Below are 20,354 nucleotides of genomic sequence, written 5' to 3'. Positions count from 1 at the left end.
CAGGGAGTCGAGGAGGTCAAAATTAATTTCATAATGATGTTAAGATATTATTAAATCCTCTTTTCTTTTCCAACTACGTATCTATGTGAGGTCAGATTTTCTTCATATACTTCAACCAAAACAATGTAACCCGTCAAATTGAAGGCAGAAGCAGACATGAATACCCCTTTGTCTTCTGTTAAGTCAGACATTAAGGAGATTTTAAAAATATGCACAACAATCCAGCCTCGGGGGCAGCTAGGTGGTGCAGTGAATAGAGCACTGACCCTGAAGTCAGGAGGACCTGAGTTCAAATCCAGCCTCAGACACTTGACACACTTACTAGCTGTGTGACCTTGGGCAAGTCACTTAACCCCAATTGCCCTGCCTTTCCCCCTCCAAAAAAAGGGAAAAAAATAGTAATAAAAAATATGTACAACAGTGCCACATTTCTCATTAAATTGTTTTTGAAAATATAATCATCTTTCGTAAAAATGTTACTTTTGTTCACATGTAATGAATTTACTACTATTATTTTAATGAATGAATAAATACATATTTTAAAAAGTATCAGTTTGCATTCCTAACCTGGTAAATATGAATACATCTAACCCTCATAAACAAAAGCTCTTTGGGGTCCTTGATAATTGAGAACCACTGATCTATTCAACCCTGGGCTCATTTTACGAATGAAGAAACTGAGGGTAAGTGCCCTGCCAAAGGCCACACAAATCTAAATATTAAATGGCATGGCATGGTTTGAACCAGATTAGGCTCTGTCTATCTCTTTTCTCCTGAAACAAAACAGGCTGCCCCCAAGGCCAGTGACTGGCTGCGAAGCCAGCATAATTATTGGATCTGTCTACTATATGTACCTGGACTAGGGATAGGGCCTGTATTCAGAAGCCCAAAGTCCTGCAGAGATCAATTTCTCTATGTGCCAACAGCCATTCCTCCCTTCTGTGGCTCATAACCATTACACTAATGCCTTGTATTACTGACATAATAAGCAGGCCCTCTCCGCATGCCACTTGGCTGCTGGTGTGGCCAGCAGGCTTCTGCAGCTGTATCAGAGGCCAGGCCCTGCCCGTACAGGGCCTGCCCTCGATCCCCACCTCTGTCTGCCAACTGGGGCTCAGTCTCAGGCTGATGTCCTCTGTCAACACGGCAATGACTCAGTGGGGTAGAATGCCAGAAGAACTGGCCTAGAAGATGCTGTCCAAGGTATCTCCTAGCTTTTAAGTATCCTGTGGGGATCTAGGAATGAGAGCCAGTTGGGCACTGGAGTGGCCAGAGAAGGCTTCTTAGAGGAGGGAGAGAATTTGGAGAGCAGTGGGTGGGAAGGGAAAGCAATGAACACAAGGTTATCATGGGGTATCACAGAGAGAGTGCTAGTTTTCAAGTCAGGAATACCTGGGTTCAAATCATGCCTTAAGCTGTTACTAGCCATGAACCGTGGGCAAGTCTCAGAGTTCCTCCTCTGTACAATGAGGGGATTGGACTAGTGAGCTCTGAGGCCCCTTCCAGCTCTAGAGCTAGGCTCTTATGTGGGACCTTGGGCAAGTCCCTTCCCCTCCCTGGGCCTCAGTTTCCCCTTCTGCAAGTTGAGGATTTGGACTCGATGGCCTCTGAGGACTCTTTCAGCTCTAGCTCTAGATCTGTGAGCCTATACTCCTTTTTTGGGGCTCAGTTAAATCCTCTTCCAAATTGAGAGCTGTTCTCTGATGTCCGTTCTAGCTTTGACATGCTACGACCCTAAGGCTGGGAGGTCAGGGTTTTCAGAAGAAGGCCAGGGAAGCAATCTGAGCCCCGCAAAATACTAACTAGCCCATATAATGCTAATACCACTTCCTACTTTCCTCCTGTTCTAATGGTTCAAAAGTATTTTCCTCCCATCTGCCCTGGGAGGTGTATCCCAGGTGACAACACTCCCGAATGAGGCCTGAACCAGACTCAAATGTAATTGGGAACAAGTTAACAAAATAAAAATACAGGAAAACATCAATAACATTATATTTGAAAACTAAGTCAATATGCCACCCTCAGGGATCTTTATGTACAGGTTAATGGGCCCCTTTTCTACATGAGTTTGATATGACTGAGGTAGGGAATGCAAGTACTATCTTCTGCATTTAACAGATAAGAAAACTGAAGCCCAGTAAAGGAAAGTGACTTGCCCAGGGTCACACAACAAGTAACTGGCCAAGCTTGACCCCAAACCCAGATCTCCTACCTTCTCATTGACCTCTTTCCCTCCAGCACCTCCAGCCCCAACCCCATCCAGGAAGCACTCTCTCCTCCACTCCCAGCCCAAATCATTTGGAGATTTGAACAGCACCCATAGTGCTTAGCTAGCTGCCCCAGCTCCTCTGACCACCAGAAGAGGAAACTTACCCCAAAGGCCCAAAGCCTGATTTCTTACTATGGCCAATGACTCTGGAGGAGAGGGTGAGGCTGAGGACTTTGTGCAGCTCTGCCTCACTCAAATATACTTCCCACTCAAGCTAGCACTTTCATGATGTCATTGGTCCTCTTCGAGAGCAAGGAACAAACAACAAGGGCCAGCCACATAATGACTGATCACCAAACAGACCATTCGAGCCAGAAGACCACCAGGGCCAAGTGCCTCAGCAGATACAGTCCAGCAAACTGAAGGTCACAGATGTCCTGTAGCTGGGTGAGTGGAGTTGGATATTGAAGTCAGCTCTCCTGACTCCCAGATCAGTGTTTTACAGTAATACCCCATGGAGTCTTGGCTGATGGTGAAGAACTGGGCATTCCCATGTCTCCTAAGTGTGTTCAAAGCTCAGAACATCCAGATCTGTTTCTATAAACACTGGCCAAGTTCACGGCCATTCCGAGACCTCTCAGATTGCCGCATATTTAATGAAAAGAACAGACTCTTAACGAGCCATGAAATGCCACTTGGGGAGTGGATAAAGATATGACAAGAGTTTGGAGCCCAAAATATACAAATAGGGAGTCCCCAGGGTGGCTGGCCCACCTGGCCCTGAGAAGCAGGGTCCACTTGGGCAGCAGCTGTTGTATAGAGGACAGTATGTGGACAACCAGAGAGGGGTAAGGAACTTAGAGGAAGGAGGTTGGTCCTCCGTTCTTCCTTGAGGCAGTAGGGACAAAAGCGTTCCCAGAAGAGACATCTCACTTGAGGGCCCTCCCACCATGGGTTTTGTCTTCTCCAGTGATGTGTTACCCTCTCCAATGGGTTGCTGTGTTATGGTCAAGAAAAGTTTGGTTCTAAACTTAAATTCAGGTCTCCCTGGCTCGGAGGTCAGCTCCCTATCGACTGGATCGAGTTTCCTAGTACTAAATATCTTATAGGAAGGACTTTCATTCATTCATTCATTCATTCATTCACTCATCTATTCTTTCATTCATTCATCTGTCTATCTATTCATTCGTTCATTCATTTATTTTTAGCAAGGACTTCTAAAAAGGAAGGGGGGTGGGAAAGGCAGTTCATCCACATCAACCAATGTATCAATTGTGTTTGATGGGATATGCAATATTCTACACCCATAGTCTCCCACCTCTACAAAGAGGTGGGTTTGCATTTTCTCAGCCCTTCTCTGGGGCCAACATTGCATTCAGCTTCATTTTTGTTCCCTCCATTTACCTGATTGTAGGCGCTTTGTGTATTTTTCCATAGTTCTGCTAACTCAACTCTGCAATAGTTCACCCAAGTCTTCCCAACCCAGTTTTGTCAATGACTTGAGTGCTAGCCACTCCATCTCCTGCTGTCATCCTTGGAGACTTTGGTATTCTTGTTGACATTCCCTCTGACAACCTCAACACCTTTGGCCTCCCCATGACTGGTGACTTTATTGTTTACCCTACCCAAGTTCCCCCAGGGCCTGTCCTCTAGGTCCTGCATCCCTGGGAACACCTCACCATCTGGTTCCTGGGCTGCTAAGCTGCACAAGAAAAAATTGAGCTGGATGACAATGAGTCAGTTTCACTCACTCTGAATTCATGGTACAGAAGATCGGTTGGAAGCCAATCATAGACCACTGGTGACTCTGAAGTGCTCTCAGAAAGGGAGATCTCCCTATTCCTCATTAAGGGCTAACCCCTCTCTAGCCAATTCATCATTCTCTCATATAGCTTCATTGTCTCCTTTGGTCCTGGCTCCTTCCTCTCTGGCCACAAACATGTTCTGGTCTCCTCCATCCCCACTCCCATTCTAGGATTCTCTGGATTCTTCTAGACCCATAAGTCTCTGCCTTATCTCTCCCTCCCTCTTTCAATGCTGAACTTGGACAAGTTGTCTCCACTCATTATCTCTACCTTAGTCCCTACTCTCTCCATCTTGTAATCAGACTTGATCTCACTCCCACACTGATGACCTTCCAAGTCCCCCAAGCCAATGGCCTTCTGGAAGTCCTCATCTTCTTTGGGCTGTGTGAAGCTTGAGATGCTGCTTCTCAGGCCCTCTTACTGAATTCCCTTTCCTTCATCAGCCTCAGAGATGCTACACTCTCTCTCTATCTCCTTTGGGTGCCCTCCTGACATTCTCCCCATTTGCAATCACTCCCATTGCTAAGTTTCAACTCCCAAGTCCAAGTTGATGCAGCCTGAAGCTGCATACAGCTGAGGTCTCTTTGGAGAGTGAATAATGTATTCAAATTCATACTATTCAAAGGTATAATGATGTAAAATAAGGTCAGTGGTTCCAGCCCAATGGGATTTGAATAACGCAACCACTTCAAGGGGGATTCACAACCCAAACTCATCAGGAACCTAGCTGTAGACAGCCTTGATCTCTCTCTTGAGCTCATCGCCAATGGTTAACAGGACATCTTTACCTGGCATGTCCCCAACCAAGCATTTTTTCTTTGCCCCTAAATATGCCCCTCCTTCTGACTGCATTCTATCTGGTAGTGGCCCCACCATTCAGTTTGGGTTCCATATTGATAACCTGAGGACTTTGCCTTTTCTCTCCCATCCAGTTAGCAAGTCCTGTAGATGCCACCTTGGACAATCTCCCATCTCTTCCTACTGCAGCTATTCTAGAAGACTACCTCCCCTAGACTGCTGGAAAAGGCCCTAACAAGTCTTCCTGCTTCAATATTCCACACCTCCCCCCACCCTTATACCCCTTCCAGAATAATCTTCTTCATGTATGGATCTGGTCAAAAATGGATCATAGATCAGAGCTCAAAAATTGGCCCCCTCTTGCCTACCCAGGGAAGTTTCAACTGTTCTTCCTGTTATTTCAGACCCTCCACAGACACCCCCTACCTTTTTAACTTTGTATCATGATTTCCCTCTTCATCCACTCAATAATCCAGCTATGCTGGACAATTCTCTGCCTCCCAATTACTCGGAGTGCTCTTTCACCTCAGTTCCTTTGGACAGATGTTTTCCTAAGCCTGGAATGACTTTCTGCCTTACTTTTAGCTGCTGAATTCCCACCCATCCTTAAAAGTCTATGAAGTCAATGCCACCTCCTCCAGGGAGCCTTCTTGGCTAGCCCTGGTTGGAAATGACATTGTACTCCTCAGACCCACACAATGCATTTTGTTCTGTGTCTTTCTAATGCGTGTTTCATGTAATGTCATGGATTATACTTAATTATGAGAAAGGAAGCTACTACTTCTACTACTACTACTACTACTTCTACTACTACTACTATTACTACTACTACTACTATTACTACTACTACTACTAGTACTTCTACTACTACTATTACTACTACTACTACTAGTAGTACTTCTACTACTACTATTACTACTATTTCTACTACTACTACTACTACTTCTACTATTACTACTACTACTACTAGTACTTCTACTACTACTATTACTACTACTACTAGTACTTCTACTACTACTATTACTACTACTTCTACTACTACTACTACTTCTACTATTACTACTACTAGTACTTCTACTACTACTATTACTACTACTACTACTAGTAGTACTTCTACTACTACTATTACTACTACTTCTACTACTACTACTTCTACTATTACTACTACTACTAGTACTTCTACTACTACTATTACTACTACTAGTAGTACTTCTACTACTACTATTACTACTACTTCTACTACTACTACTACTACTTCTACTATTACTACTACTACTAGTACTTCTACTACTACTATTACTACTACTTCTACTACTACTAGTACTGCTACTACTACTACTTCTACTACTACTAGTACTACTACTACTAGTACTACTACTACTTCTACTACTACTACTACTACTACTACTACTACTACTACTACTACTTCTACTACTACTAGTACTAATACTAGTACTACTACTACTACTACTACTACTAACTAGACCATAAACTCCATGAGGGACAGAGGCCACATCTTACCTAAACTTTGCATCTTCCCCAGTACATAGCAATGCCCCATAAGATTTTGCAAATGCCCACCCCTTGCAAAGTGTGGTGCTTGGTGGCACCTGTGGTCACAATAGAGTCTGTCCCTGCATGAAGTAGTGGAAAGAGCACTTGGGGTCAGAAGACCCAGATTTGCCTCCTAAATCTGTGTGATCTTGGACAGGTGACTTCCCTTCTTCCCAGCCTCAGCTACCTCATCTGTAAAATGAAGGGGTTGAGCCAGGCAATCTCTAAGGCCCTTTTCCAGCTTTAAATAATAACAGTTGACATTTTATGGGATCCTTTATGAAGTGCAATGACCTATACTACTACATGTATTATTTCCCACCCATTTTACAGATAGAGACATTGAGGGGTTAAGTGACTGGTCCAAAATCACACAGCTAGTAGGTATTGGAGGCAGAATTCAAATCTAGAAATTTCTGAGTTCTCCTCTCCTGGCCACTGTCCCGGGCTTCCTTGCCTTGCCTGGGAATGGCCAGGGCCACCACTAACCTGAATGATCTGGGCTGCTGTCTCCGGTGTCCCCTGTCTCAGATCCTGTCCGTTGATGGAGAGCACTTTGTCGTTTTGGCTCAGCTTTCCATTCTTGGCTGCCAGGCCACCGTCCAGCAGGTCTAGAATGAAGATCCCAGCCTTGCCAGCCTTGCGGATGAGTTTGATACCCAGGGGCTGCAGCCGGTCCTTCTTCATCAGGGTGACGTGCACAATCTCCCCAGCCCTGCTGGGAGTTGGGCTGTCATCTTGGAGTGGCTTGTTCAGGAAGCCCTTCTCTTGCAAGATCACCAGCTGCAGCACAGGTCCCGCCTGGCGGAGCAGGGAGATTGCTTGAGAATGAGTGACATTGCTGATGTTGATCCCGTTGACCTAGGAGGAAGGACAATTTGCCAGGGGTCCCCATCAGATTCTCTGACCTTCTGGGCAACTTTCACCTCTCCAATACTATAATCAAAGCCTACCGCTTCCTGGGTGGAGCAAGAGTGAGCCCACTAGACTGAGAAGAACAAGGAGAAGGTGCATTGAGCTTTAATGGTGAATCCCACACATTGCCAAATCCTGTCCATTCTTTCTCCATTGCATTTCTCCTATCTGCCTCCTCCTCCTCTTCAATACTCTTTGTTCATTCACTTTCTTTATCAACCCTTCCTAAGATTCTGGCAATAGCTTTTGCAATTTTTTTAGTTCTTTTTCAAACTTTTATTTATTAATTTATTTGTTCATTCATTCATTCATCTATTTATTCATTTTATTCATTCACTCATCTATCTATCCATTTCTTTCTTTGTTTGTTTATTTGTTTTAACAAGCATTTATTTTCTCTTCCTTTCATCTCCCCCAATGGGAAGGGGGAAAAAGAAAAAAACAAAGCCTTGTAGTGCATATATGCATAGTCAAGTAAAACAAATTCTCACATTTGCAATAGCTTTTTAATGGGACTTCTTTCCTTCAGTCTCTCTCCTCTCCAATCCATTCTCTGCATAGACATCCACATAATTTTTCTAAGGCACAGGCAGGTCTGACTTCTGCTCAAAACTGTCAATGGCCCCCTATTGCCCACAGAAAAAAAAATAGCTCCTCACCTTGGCAACCAAGTCTAACTATACTCTGGCTTCAATCTCCCTTTCTAGACTCATATCATACTACTACAGGAATTCTCAGCCTGTACTTTCCCACTTCCTTTCCTTTCTTCAGGGCTCAGTTCAGGTATTGAATGATAAAAGCAGATCAAAGAACCTGTGCTAGCAGGCCATCCTAGGTATACTAGAGTGCTTGCTGTTACAGTGTGATGAAACACCTTCATGTACTCTCTAAATGAGATTATAGTTACTGCTGCTGTTGATTGGGGAGGGAAGCATGAACCAGGCATGCCAGCCGTGAACCAGGAAGGAAGATGCTCACCCACCTCGAGCACATGGTCTCCAGGGGCCACTTTACCATCCATGCCCAAAGGGGTGTCCTGGTGGACCTCTTGCACAACAATGTTTCCCAGTGGGGTGTCCTTGCCCCCAACAATCCTCATCCCCAGCTCCTTGTCAGGGTTATCCCGGGAAATTTCCACGATGATGGTTTCAGCCACAAGACTGTTGCTGCGAGTCAGGTCTGATGGGGGGGAGAGGGGACAAGACAAAAGTGACTAAAGGGACCCTAAAGGAATGGAGGGGAAGGGGCCTGCTTCCCAAGCCCTGGCTTTATCCAGGATTCCATCATCATCTTCCTGAACTACTGAAGTGGAGTCCTAACAAGCCTTCCCACCTCCCTCTCTTCCTCCCTCCAGCACAGTCCTGGTTGCTTGACATAGGTACTCAGGGAACACTGGTTAACAGATTAGGAGGATGGCAGACTCTGGTGGTTTGGGGTCATACAAAGTGTACTCCCTAGAGGTAGCTAAATTGTGTACTGGATAGAGCACTGGGCCTAGAGTCAGGATGACCTGAGTTCATATCCTGCCTTGAAATTTACTAGCTCTGTGACCCTGGGCAGATCACTTAACTTCAGTCTGTCGCAGTTTCCCCAACTATAAAATGTAATCATAATAGCACCTACCTCCCAGGCTTGTTGTAAGGATCAAATGGGATAATATTTGTAAAGCCCTTCATACAGTGCTTGGCACATAGTAGGTGCTTAATAAACACTTGTTCCCTTCCTTTTCTCTCCCCTACCCTTGGGAAGTGGGCTGAATATTCTGGCCAGAATACCTTTTTTGTACTCTGTGGTCTCATGGGCCATCCTGGGGCTGGTAAAGACCAAGGAAAATGATGTCAATCCTCTAGATTACAAAGGTTGTGTTTCTCCTTCATTTTCGAAGAAGACCACGGCATCAGGGAAATGATGACATGACATGCAGTTGACTTAGATTTGAGTGAGGGAGGGCTGCTCAAGGTCACCAGCCTCACTTTCTCCTCCAGAGCCATCTGGGTCCAGTGGCCTGATATTCATCAGGACTACTGGAGATGGCTCAGGAGGCATTGGGAGACCCTGGCCCTTTCAGGCTAAGGCTTTTTCAGGTTCTCACTGTGAGTGAGGTAAAGCCCATTCAGTGAATAGGCCTCTTTAAGAAGTGAGTCAAGGGATGGCCCCTTTAATTAGAAAAAAAGATTGAAAAAATCAAGCTGAGAGGGAAAGACCCTCAGGGTTGCTGTTCCAAAGAGAAACAGTTACCATTGACATTCACTCTGAGGCAGGAGGGCCCAAAATACAGCCATTAAGTGGAACTTGGGCAGAGACCCACTGTGGTTTGATCTATGAGCTTCAGAGTGAACTGGATTTAAGGTTTTGTGAAAGAAAGAGAGAGAGAGAAAGAAAGAAAGAGAGAGGAAGAGAAAGAGAGGGAGAGGGAGGGAGGGAGGAAGGAAGGAAGGACGGAGGGAGGAAAGATTACAAAGAGTATGATTCTGGATGTTGGGAAGAATCATCATGAGAGGGCATTCATGAAGAAGGCCTGGCAGGATCTAATCTGCTTCCTCAGGCTAGGTATCTAGGGCCCAGGTGTCATACTGCTGACCACTGATGAGACTTCCTCAGGTTCTCCATGTTTGAGAAGACTAAGGTTGAATTTGGTCCATTTTTGGCAAGATAGGGCTGCTGCCTCCCTCAGATGCTTCTTGCTTCCAAGGGTAAACTGAGGCCTGGAGCAGCATGGGCTCAGGCCAAGTAGCAATGTAGAATTAGGGCCCCCAGAATCCAACACACTCCTCTGGATATGGTCTGACTAGGGCAGACTATCCTCTCCCTAGTCCTGGAAGCTAGGTCTCTTTTAATGCAGTAGGAGGTCATATTTATTTTGGGGATGCTGGGTCATATTTTTGGTTCATATTGAGTTTGTAGTTCACTAAGACCCTTAGGCTTTTTTTCCATAGCCCCTTTCCCAAAGCCTATACCAGATGTGGAAAGACTCAGGATGGTATCTTCATCTGTCTCCTCAAATGCTGGGTTCACCAACCCGGGCTCTGGGCTGCTCCAGGGTACCATGGGGGCCACAGATGAAAAGTCAGAGTCCATTGATAAGATGGTGTCAATATCAAAGAAGTTCTCCCCACAAAGGCTGCTTGCTTCTGGCTCCAGGGGCACTTCTTGTTTCTTTTGGTCCTGCTGACATTTCTCCTCCACCATTTTGGCCTGGTATTTCCTCAAGCCAGGGCACCTGGGGCAGAAAGCTAGATGTCAGGTCACATGGAGGAGGAGGAAATGAGGACAGAAGAACATCCACTGTGACCTATTAGGTCAACTCAGGAAACTGAAGGCATAGCAGGAAGAGAAGAAAAGGCACATCTGGGAAGGCTTGGCATGGTGGGAGTAAGCAAAATTGGATTTTCAGGACTCTTTAAAAAAAGTTTTACCTTTGGCAATATATTTAGCCTCAGAAATAGGAAGATACAAAGGAACATTATGAGCTGAAAGCAAAAACCCATTTCTGTGGCCTGGATCCTTTCATGTTATTTGCTGAAAGCCCAAGATGAGAAAGAGGAGAGAGATGGAGGAGAGAGGTGGAGGAAAGATAAAAGGCATTGGTTTTGATCTCTCTCCTGAATTGGTATAGGTACCATGAACCACCCCCAAACCCTCACTGAACAGAAACCATAATTTTGGGGAGAGGTACCTTTCTATAATGTTACCCACTCCTTCTGATCTATGACTCAGCCCTGCAAACACTCAGAAGCTCAACTTCTTTTGGGAGTTTGGTCTGGAAGCAAGGGTACCTGGGACTCGGCCTGGAAGCAAGGGTACCTGGGACTTGGCCTTGCTTCTCCCATGATCATTCTGATATATGCCACTCAATCTCAACAAATGCCTATTACATTTCTACCACATTCAAGATATTGTACTAGGCTAGACACCACCTGCCGAATAAAGTATAAAGTGTATGTTTTCATAGCATTCAAGGCTCCCTGTGACTGGCTTATCCAGTCAGTCGAAATGAGCATTTATTAAACACCTATCATCTACCAGTGCTAAGCTGGGGGATGTAAAGGCAAAGACAGACCCTGCCCTCAAGGAGACAATGTGTGAATAAATCTATACAAAGCAAGCTATGTACAGGATAAATAGGAAATAATTAACCAAGGCAGGGGTGGGGAACCTGCAGCCTGGAGGTACATGTAGTCCTCTAGGTGCTCAAGTGCAGCCCTTCGGCTGAATCCAAACTTCACAGACAAATCCCCTTAATAAAAAGGATTTGTTCTGTAAAACTTGGACTCAGAAGGCCGAAACCAAGGACCTAGGTGGCCACATGAGGCCTTGAGGTCACAGGTTCCCCTCCCCTGAACCAAAGGAAGGCTTATGATTAAGAGGGTTTGAGGAAAGCTTCTTGTAGAAAGTGGAATCCCCTTCCATTGGCTTTGTACTCTGGCCAAAATGAATGCCTTTCTGATACCCAAATATGTACCATACTCTCCTACCTCAGTGTCTTTGACCAGGCTGATCCTTTTGCCTAGAATGCCTTCCCTCTCCTTTACACCACAATTCAAATATCCCCTCCTCTACGAAATCATACCATATCTCTTGGGTTTGGGGACTTGGTGCCAACCTTTTCCCTCAGACCTTACATGCATGGTACCTCCCCACTTCTACCTACTGTTTTTCTAGGCACTTGTGACATATTATTCGGTATTAGAGCTACCTGTGTTATCATTATCTCTGTTCGGCTATAGGCTCCGGAGGACAGAGACAAGGTCTGATGGCACCTCTGGACCTCCTCCACTGCCCAATGCAGTGCCCTTCAAATCTCCACTTTATCAATGGCAGTGGTGTTTTTTAAAATGTGAATTTGTTTTCAACGGACAGGTAGTAGTTGAGTGCTTACTAGGTGCCTCTTGGGGACTGGCCTGTGCTTTGGGTAGCTGCATCCTCAACTTTCCCCAAGGGGGTCAGAGAGTAAGCATCATTTCCCTGAACAGCTCCTTTCAAGGGTTGGGGGTGGGGGGGAGCAAGAGGGAAAGTTATCTCCTGACTAACTTTGAGCTTCCCCTCTAAATGAGTCAATGTTCACAGTCACCCAAGCTGTCCTCAGGAGCTGAACGTACAAGCAGTTCTCTACCCATCTCCCCAAGGGGCCCATCCTGATTCCAGGTTCCTCGTGGGCAGCCTGAGCAGCTGGGGGCTCAGGCACTTCTTATAATAACAAATGCCTTGGATGTGCCTGGAAAAATACAGCCGCCATTCCCCTGGGACAGGCAGAGCTCTCTGTTGAGGACAAAATGAACTCAGAGCCAAGAGGCGGGGGCAGCAAGGAACATAGCATCTACCATGAGATGGAGGTGCCAAGGTAGTGTTCACTTCTCTAATCAGCTAAGGGAGTTATTAAAGGCAGCGGAAGGTGTCCTAGATTTGGAGGCAGAGGACATGGGTCTGAGCTGAAACTTCAGTGTCCTCATAAAATGAGGATAATACTTTACTTCCTTCACAGGGTTGTTGTGATGAAAAGGCTTTGAAAATTTTTGACTGCTAAAGAAATGGGAGCTGAGATGATGATGATCATTATGATTATCACTGCAGTCAAGTTTAACAAGAAATAACCACCTACTGTGCGCCAGGCACTGTGCTAAGTCCTGGGAAAACAATGAGAGGGAAAAGACAGTCCTTGGTCTTGAGAAGCTCACAGACTAATGGGGGGGGGCATGCCAACAACAGCTTTGTATTTGCAACAAAACAGAGATGGGAGAAATCGGAGCTAATAAACCAAGGGACAGCACCAACATTGAGGCGAACTAGGAAAGGCTTCTTGGATAGGTGGGGTTGTTTTTCTCTTTTCAATTATTTATTTTGAATTTATGGAATTCCCTCCCATCCTAGAGGTGGTGGCCATTAGACACACAAATAGGTATGTCTATGTCTATATCTATATCTATCTATATGTATGTATGTCTATATACACCTATCATTATGTATTATGTATACTATATACGTCTCTCTCTATAGATATATACGTATATATAAGTGTATACATATAGATGTGTATACATGTATGTATATATGTGTATGTATATATAGGCATGTGTATATATATATGTAGGTGTGTGTGTATATATATACACATATATATATATATACACATGCACTATAAATACTTCTATTTATCAGTTTTTTCTCTGGATGCAGAAAGTATTTTTCTTCATATGTCTTTTATAGTTAATTTGGGTATTTAGAATAGTCATTTATAAATTATTATTTTAATTTATAATAGGTGGGATTTTAGCTGGATCTTGAAGGAAGCCAGACAGACTGGGAGGACTAGGTAAGGAAGGAGAGAGTTCTCAGCATGGCCAATAGCCAGGGAAGAGGTACAAGGGACAGAGTGTTGTCTAGAAGGAGCAGCAAGGAGGTGGGTGTCACTGAATCACCCAGTATATGCAGGGAGTAAAGTGTGAAAAGAAATGAAAGGTGCCTGAAGGACCAAAGGCAAAGGGAGGACTTTATATTTGATCCCAGAGGGGACAGGGAGCCACAAGTCTATTGAATAGGAGAATGACACTTGATGAAGGTCAATCTGACAGCTGAATAGAGGCCCGAGGCAGGGAAATTAAGCGGCAGCTATACATGAGTCCAGGTATGAGGAGACGAAGGCCTGTACCAGGGTGCTGGAGGTGTTAGAGAAGGGCAGGGGGAGTAACCAGGAGATGTTACGAAGTTGGAATGACAGGCAATCATCAGACATAGATGGATATAGGGGAGCGAGAGTGAGAGGTGAGGATGTGAGGTGAGGAGAGGTGAGGCCAGCTGGGTTGTAAGCCTAGGGAACTGGGAGGACACTGATACCCTCAAGGGTAATAAGAAAGTCATGAAGAGGAGAGGGTTTGGGGAGAAACACTTGAGTTTTGTGGGGCAAGATGTCGATGAGACACCCAGTTTGAGATGCTCAAAAAGCATTGGAGATGTGAGACTGAAGGTCAGGAGAGAGGTTGGGGCTAGACTAGGAATGGGGAACCTGCAGCCTCGAGGCCACATGTGGCCCTCTAGGTCCTCAAATGTGGCCCTTTGACTGAACCCAGACTTCACAGAACAAATCCCCTCTAGGTCCTCAAGTGTGGCCCTTTGACTGAATCCAAACTGGGATAGTGAATCAATTAGGGAGGGATCACCTTGCCATAATGAGGGCCCAATTGAGAGTATATAACATTAATTTGTATTGGATCCAGTTAGCACGGTTTTGTGATCTTCTCTAGCTTCATTCAGCAACATATGAGTAGGAACGAAGTCAATGGAAGATGGGAGCAATCCAAGGCTGAATTTTGGCAGGGAGAGATCTTTGAGAGGGTAAAGGAACAAGGGACCCAATAAAAGAGGACAATGTAGAGTTTACTAAGAGGTAAAGCTGGGGAAGAGAGCAAAGTCAGTGCCCAGGAAAGACCTGAAGGGTGGAAGGATTAGAGGTGACAGTGAGGATGAAGAATGGAATTTGGGGTTGAAAGCAGAGGGAGACGTGTAATGACAAAATATTGACTTTCAGAGTTCATAAATATGGAGGTGGAGAATTTGGGGGAGATGACAGAATCAAGGGTATGACTGTCTCTGTGTGTAGCTGTGGTGGGGTGGAGAAGTAGGTCATGGTTGGTTGGTTGGTTGGTTGGCTGGTTGGTTGTTGTCCTTCTTTCTCGAAGAGGACCAAAACGACATCACCATGCTAGGTCATGGGAAGTGAGTAGGTTAAGGTTAGGAGGTTTGAGGAAGAGTCAATATATATGTTAAAATCCCCTAGTATGAGAGCAGGAGTTAGGAAGGAAAAACTGTGAAGGGAGGAAGGAAAGAGGGTGACCTGGAGGTTGGTAGCCAACAGCCATCAGGATCTTGACTGGGTGAAAAATTTGGATTAAACGAACATCAAAAGGAAGACAGGTTTCTGAGGGATGGTGGTCAAAGGACAGCCTGGATGTGGCATTCAGGAGCAAGGAGGATTTCAATTCTACCACCACCATTAGTGAGTTGAGGGTATGAGTGAAAATATAGCCATGGCTGGGAAGAATAGCCAAGGAAGCTGTGTCATTAGGAAGCAGTCAGGTCTCAGTGAGAGCTGGAAGGTGGAAAGAAGAGGAAAGGAAAAGATTTAAGATGAAAGCAAGCTTGCTCTTTACATACTCCTTGGAGTATACATTAAGCAGTGGGATCTCTGGGTGAAAGGGTATGGACATTTTAGACATAGTTTGAAAAAATAAAATTCCAAAATGTTTCCCAGGACCTTTGGATCAATGCAGAGCTCTACCAACAGTGTACACATTATCATGTCTGTCTTCCTATAGTCCCTCTGACATCAACTATTTCCTTCTTTTGTGCTTTTTCTACTTTGATTTTAAATTTTTTTTTTACTTAAAAATCTACCCCCTGTCCCTGACTAATGAAAACCCCTCCACCAGCCCTTGTAACAAACCTGCATAGTCAAACAAACTCTTTATTTCTTCCAGTGTCACGTCTTCTCCAATTTATTGGTTCTCTCTGTGTCCCTCACTTGGGCCTTCTTAATTTTCTCTGTATACCTCATGACGGCAGAGCCCCTAATTTCTAAATTGGAAAATCCTCCTCCATTTCATGTTCATGTTATTGCATTTGTAGCATTGATCTCATCTTCCTCCCCTCTTTATAGCCTGTGCTTCAGCCTCAGAACTATTAATTCAGGAAGGGAGTAGAGTCGAGTGACGGCAGCGTCCTGTGGTGCAGAATTGAAATTCTCACTGGCCTGAGTCATGAAGCTCAGTCCTACCTGCTGCCCTGGGCATGATTGTTAAATACTCTCGGTGGGTTTTGGCCAGGCCCTGCTGTCACCCCCACTGAGCCACGGCCTCTGAGGGTAGCAGGCATGGCAAGGATCTAACTAGGTGAGAACAGGAAAAAACAAGTTTATAAAATAGAACAAGTAGGCGGCAGGAAAGGAACAAAAACCAGGGTTGTAAAAGGTAAAGCCTCAAGTTTCAGTGACTTGGTCTTGACTATTGCTTAAAGTGGCCCCTCTGGCATCCAGCATCCCAGGATGAGAGCCATGGAAAGGAGAGGGGCCCTTGGACTGGGCCCAGGAGATCCCCTCCATGCATTGGCTGCTGCGAGAACCAGACCCAGAGAAGCTCGGGGAGCCTGTCCTCTGCCTGGGCCCCATCTGGCATCATGTAGCCTGGACCTGTGTCTTCTCATTAATTAAGGGCCCCCTTTTTATTATATCCCCCTTGCTTGTGCCAAGCCATTCTGCCATGCAGATACCTGGCCTTGGGACAGCTTCCAAAGTTACCCAGTCCTCAACTCTTCAGGCCAGGTCATCCAGTTTGGGGATCTATGCTCTCCCCTCAACCTGGTTGCTGGATGCCCTTGGGGACTCCTGCATCTCCTTTTCAGTCCGGGGAGGCAAAATCCTTCCCCAGGGAAGGTGGTATACTAAAGCACGAACTGCCCCCAGACAAAATGAATTCTCTTACCAGACACACCTATATGGGACTGTTACCTTTCCCCTTGTAGAATTAGACACTCCCACCCCATTCCCTCCATCCTGGTACCTCCCTTTCAATTTTTAAAATTCTGTTCTCCCACAACTCATAATATTCTTGCTGAGATACTAAAGAAATGACTGTCCCTTCTCTATTCAGCCAAGTATCAGACAGATTCTATCTCTAGCTCCCTATATTTCTGATATCTTCTCTCCTCATTTGGACAACCTCCCAGAGTGCTCTCTGCCCACAGAGGATACCGATTCACTTATAGGGTATAACAGAACCATAGATTTACAGCTAGAAGGAATCTCAGAAACCATCTAGCCCAGGGGTGGGGAACCTGCAGCCTCAAGGCCACATGTGGCCCTCTAGCTCCTCCACAGAACAAATAAGTTTGGATTTAATCAAAGATCTGCCCTTGAGGACCTAGAGGGGATTTGTTCTATGAAGTTTAGATTCGGTCAAAGGGCTGCCCTTAAAGACCTAGAGGGTCCTCAAGGCCGCAGGTTCCCCACCCCTAATCTAGTAGAAACTCATTATTTTACAGATAGGGAAACTGAGGCTCAGAGAGGTTGAGGAACTTGCCTAAGGTCACACAGGCAGAATGTGGAAGAACTAGGATTGAAGCTCAAGCTCTCTGACTCCAAATACAATGTCCCTTCCACCAAATCACATCCTCCTCTTCTTTCTAGCCAATTTTGTACTCACCATGCCTTCCAACCTCACTTCAACAACTTTTCCCTTCCTTCTGGTAGCTAGGCAGAATCACTTTCTGTCACTTCTTGTGGGGTGAAGAGGGGTGCTCAAGTCACTGCTCTGGGGGGATGGGGCTGGGAACCCCTCCTCTGGACCCTGAACCCAACATGGGGAGTGGGTTGGAGGGTCAGTGGGAACTTGAGAAGGGTCCAAGAAATATGTTTAATATGATTGTACATGTATAACCTATATCAGATTGTGTGCTGTCTTGGGGAGGGGGGGAGGGAAGGGAGGGGGGAAATTTAGAACTCAAAATCTTATGGAAGTGAATGTTGAAAGCCAAAAATAAATGAATGAATGAATGAATATATATGTATGTATATATATAGAAGAAGAAAAAAAAACAGGTCTAAGAAACTCCAGAATGGGTTGAAAGAAAAGGGAGACTTTTAAAAGTAGGAACTAGAAATAAATTGAGTCCCCTGGTATTATTTTATTGTTTTTTTTTACCCTTATGGGTTGTTTTCTGTCGTCTTATCTTATCACGTCATCTTTAGTTACTGTGTATCCTACACATATTCCTTTCTCTCATATTTTGATGTGGGAGAGGTTTGCAGATAACATCTGCTCTACCACCTTGCTGATCATGGGATTTCTGCTCCTGAATTTTTAAAAAGACCCCCTACTTCTGGTTTTCTTCTTACCTCACAAGGACCCACCCACCTTGCAGGGCAGATTATGTGAGATAATAGGTGGAAAGATACTTGGAAAAGTTTAAGAACATTTTATACAGATAAGTAAACAAATAAAAGTAAATAAAATGAAATAAGAATAAAAGTAAATGAAGAAGTTGTACAGTGTCTTTAACAGAGAGGAGGAGTGAGGAACACCTGGCAATTTTGACCCTGGAAGCCTCACACCTGTCAGGTTGGCACTCCGCTGCATATACCTCAAAGAATTATGCACAAATGACTCATCCTGATTTTCTAGGATTGTTGATGAAATATATTCCCCCTTTCTTGAGAGAGTGGCAATAGTAACTATAGGCGTGGCCTACTTTAGAGCATGGATTAGTTTGTTTGGCTTCACTAATTTTCTGTGGTAGAACAGGTGGGCGGGGGGAGGTGTTCAATTTAGACAGGAAGTTACTGGAAAGTAACAATGGCATAAAACCAAATTCAAGCATGTATTAATAAGACATCGCCCTTCTGTCTCTCCATTCCCCCAATCATGTAGGTGTGGTGGTGTTTTGTAGGAAATTAACACTCAGGCCCTACAATGATCTCCTTGGGTGTTGCTTCTTTGCTGGCCTTCTGTCCAGCCATCCTGCTATTACTGGTACTCTTGTTTGGCCTCTCCTTAATAGGGCAGCCAATCAACATTTAAGTGCCTTCTATGTACCAGGCATGGACTAAATGCTGGGGCTGTGAAGAAAGTGAAGAGACAGTCAAGGCCCTCAAGGAGCTCACCTGAACATACCTTAGGTGCCCTTGTCTGGCTACCTCCCCAAATACAGAACACCTTCTGCCCCTGCTCTCTCCCTCTCTCTCCTTCCATGTTTATTCCACTTAGAATAGCCTCCTAGAAGACTTAAGCCGTAAGAAGCCTCTGTAACCTAGTCCAACGTCTTCATTTTATAGGAGAAAACAGAGTAGTGCTGGGCCTGGTGTCAAAACCTAGCCTCTGATGCTTCCTAGCTGTGTGATCCTTGTCAAGGCACTTAGCCTCTGTGTGACTCAGTTTCCTTGACTGCAAATTGGGAATAATAATAGCATCTCCCTCGCAGGATTATTATGAGGATCAAATGAGATCATGCCTGGAACATAGTAGGTCCTTAATAAATATATGTTTCCTTTCTTCCTACCAAAGAGGAAATATAACTCACCCAAGGTCCACAGGTTAAGGAAGTCTACACAGAGCCAGCATTCAAACCCAGGGTCTTGTACCCTAGCCACACTCAGTATTCATTCCCCTGGGCCACACTAGGGCATCGACAAGCCCTGCCCTTACCTATTCTGGAGGTGACCCTCCAGCTCGCACCTCTGCATGGTGAGCAGACAATCAGGAGGGAAAGGACAAAATACGATGAGCTTGTCCAGCAGGTTTCTCACCAACAAGGTCGACTTGCGGCAGCTGGAGAACATCAGGGGTTCCCGGTCCATGGGGCAGAAATCAGAATCCTGCAGGAAGCTTTCAAGGCAACGATAGCAGTAGGTGTGGCCACACGGAGTGTCCACAGGCTGTAGCAATGGCTGCAGACAGATGTTGCACATCAGCTCATCGTCCACCTCATCCTGGAAGTTGTAGAGGTGGTTGTCTACGGCTTGATGCAGCTGCCCACAGCTAGGGCACAGCTCACCATCCGTTCTCCGAGGCCTGCTGTTCAGGGTGGAGAAAGCCATTCTCAGCACCAGGTTATGGAGGGGTGTCGGGGCAGGACACACATTCACTCTGTGAAGAGAGCAAAGAGCACAAGGGAAATCAGCTGGCAAGTCAATGAGCATTTAGTAAGCATCTATTGTATGCTAAGTGAGGAGCTGGGGATACAAAGAAAGGCAGAGTCACTCCCTGCCTTCAAGGAGGGCCAGTCTAATGGGAGAGCCAACATCTAGACAAATACAGTACATCCAAACCAGACAGATACAGGATAAATGGGGGAAGTCTGAAAGGGAAGGCACAGAGATTAAGGAGGGCTGGGAAAGGCGTCAGGAAGAAGGTGGGACTTTACCTGGGACTGAAGATCTCCCCACAGGGAGACCCCAGTGCCTTAAAAATGCAATATTATTGCCTATTAAGAAATGACAAATGTGAATAATTCCGAGCAGCTTAGAAAGGCTTGCATGAAGTGATGTAGGAAGGAAGGAAACATTTATATTGCATCCTTATGTGCCAGGC

The 20,354-nt window shown here is 45.2% G+C and overlaps 1 protein-coding gene across 1 annotated transcript in view; it reads right to left on the bottom strand.

Moving 5' to 3' along the window:
* Nucleotides 1-20,354, bottom strand: part of LOC118832993 (ligand of Numb protein X 2-like) — a gene marked incomplete at its 3' end in the record, with an annotated part of 92,285 nt that overhangs the window by 8,291 nt on the left and 63,640 nt on the right. The window contains 4 exon segments of the mRNA XM_036740376.1: nucleotides 6,856-7,227; nucleotides 8,264-8,460; nucleotides 10,239-10,501; nucleotides 19,470-19,910. Coding sequence (XP_036596271.1) covers nucleotides 6,856-7,227; nucleotides 8,264-8,460; nucleotides 10,239-10,501; nucleotides 19,470-19,861 — 1,224 coding nt within the window.

This window comes from Trichosurus vulpecula, assembly GCF_011100635.1.
Source record: "Trichosurus vulpecula isolate mTriVul1 chromosome X unlocalized genomic scaffold, mTriVul1.pri SUPER_X_unloc_1, whole genome shotgun sequence".
NCBI classification, from domain to species: Eukaryota; Metazoa; Chordata; class Mammalia; order Diprotodontia; family Phalangeridae; genus Trichosurus; species Trichosurus vulpecula.
Note: the sequence above shows the minus strand (reverse complement) of the source record. Positions and strands in the feature narration are given on the sequence as shown.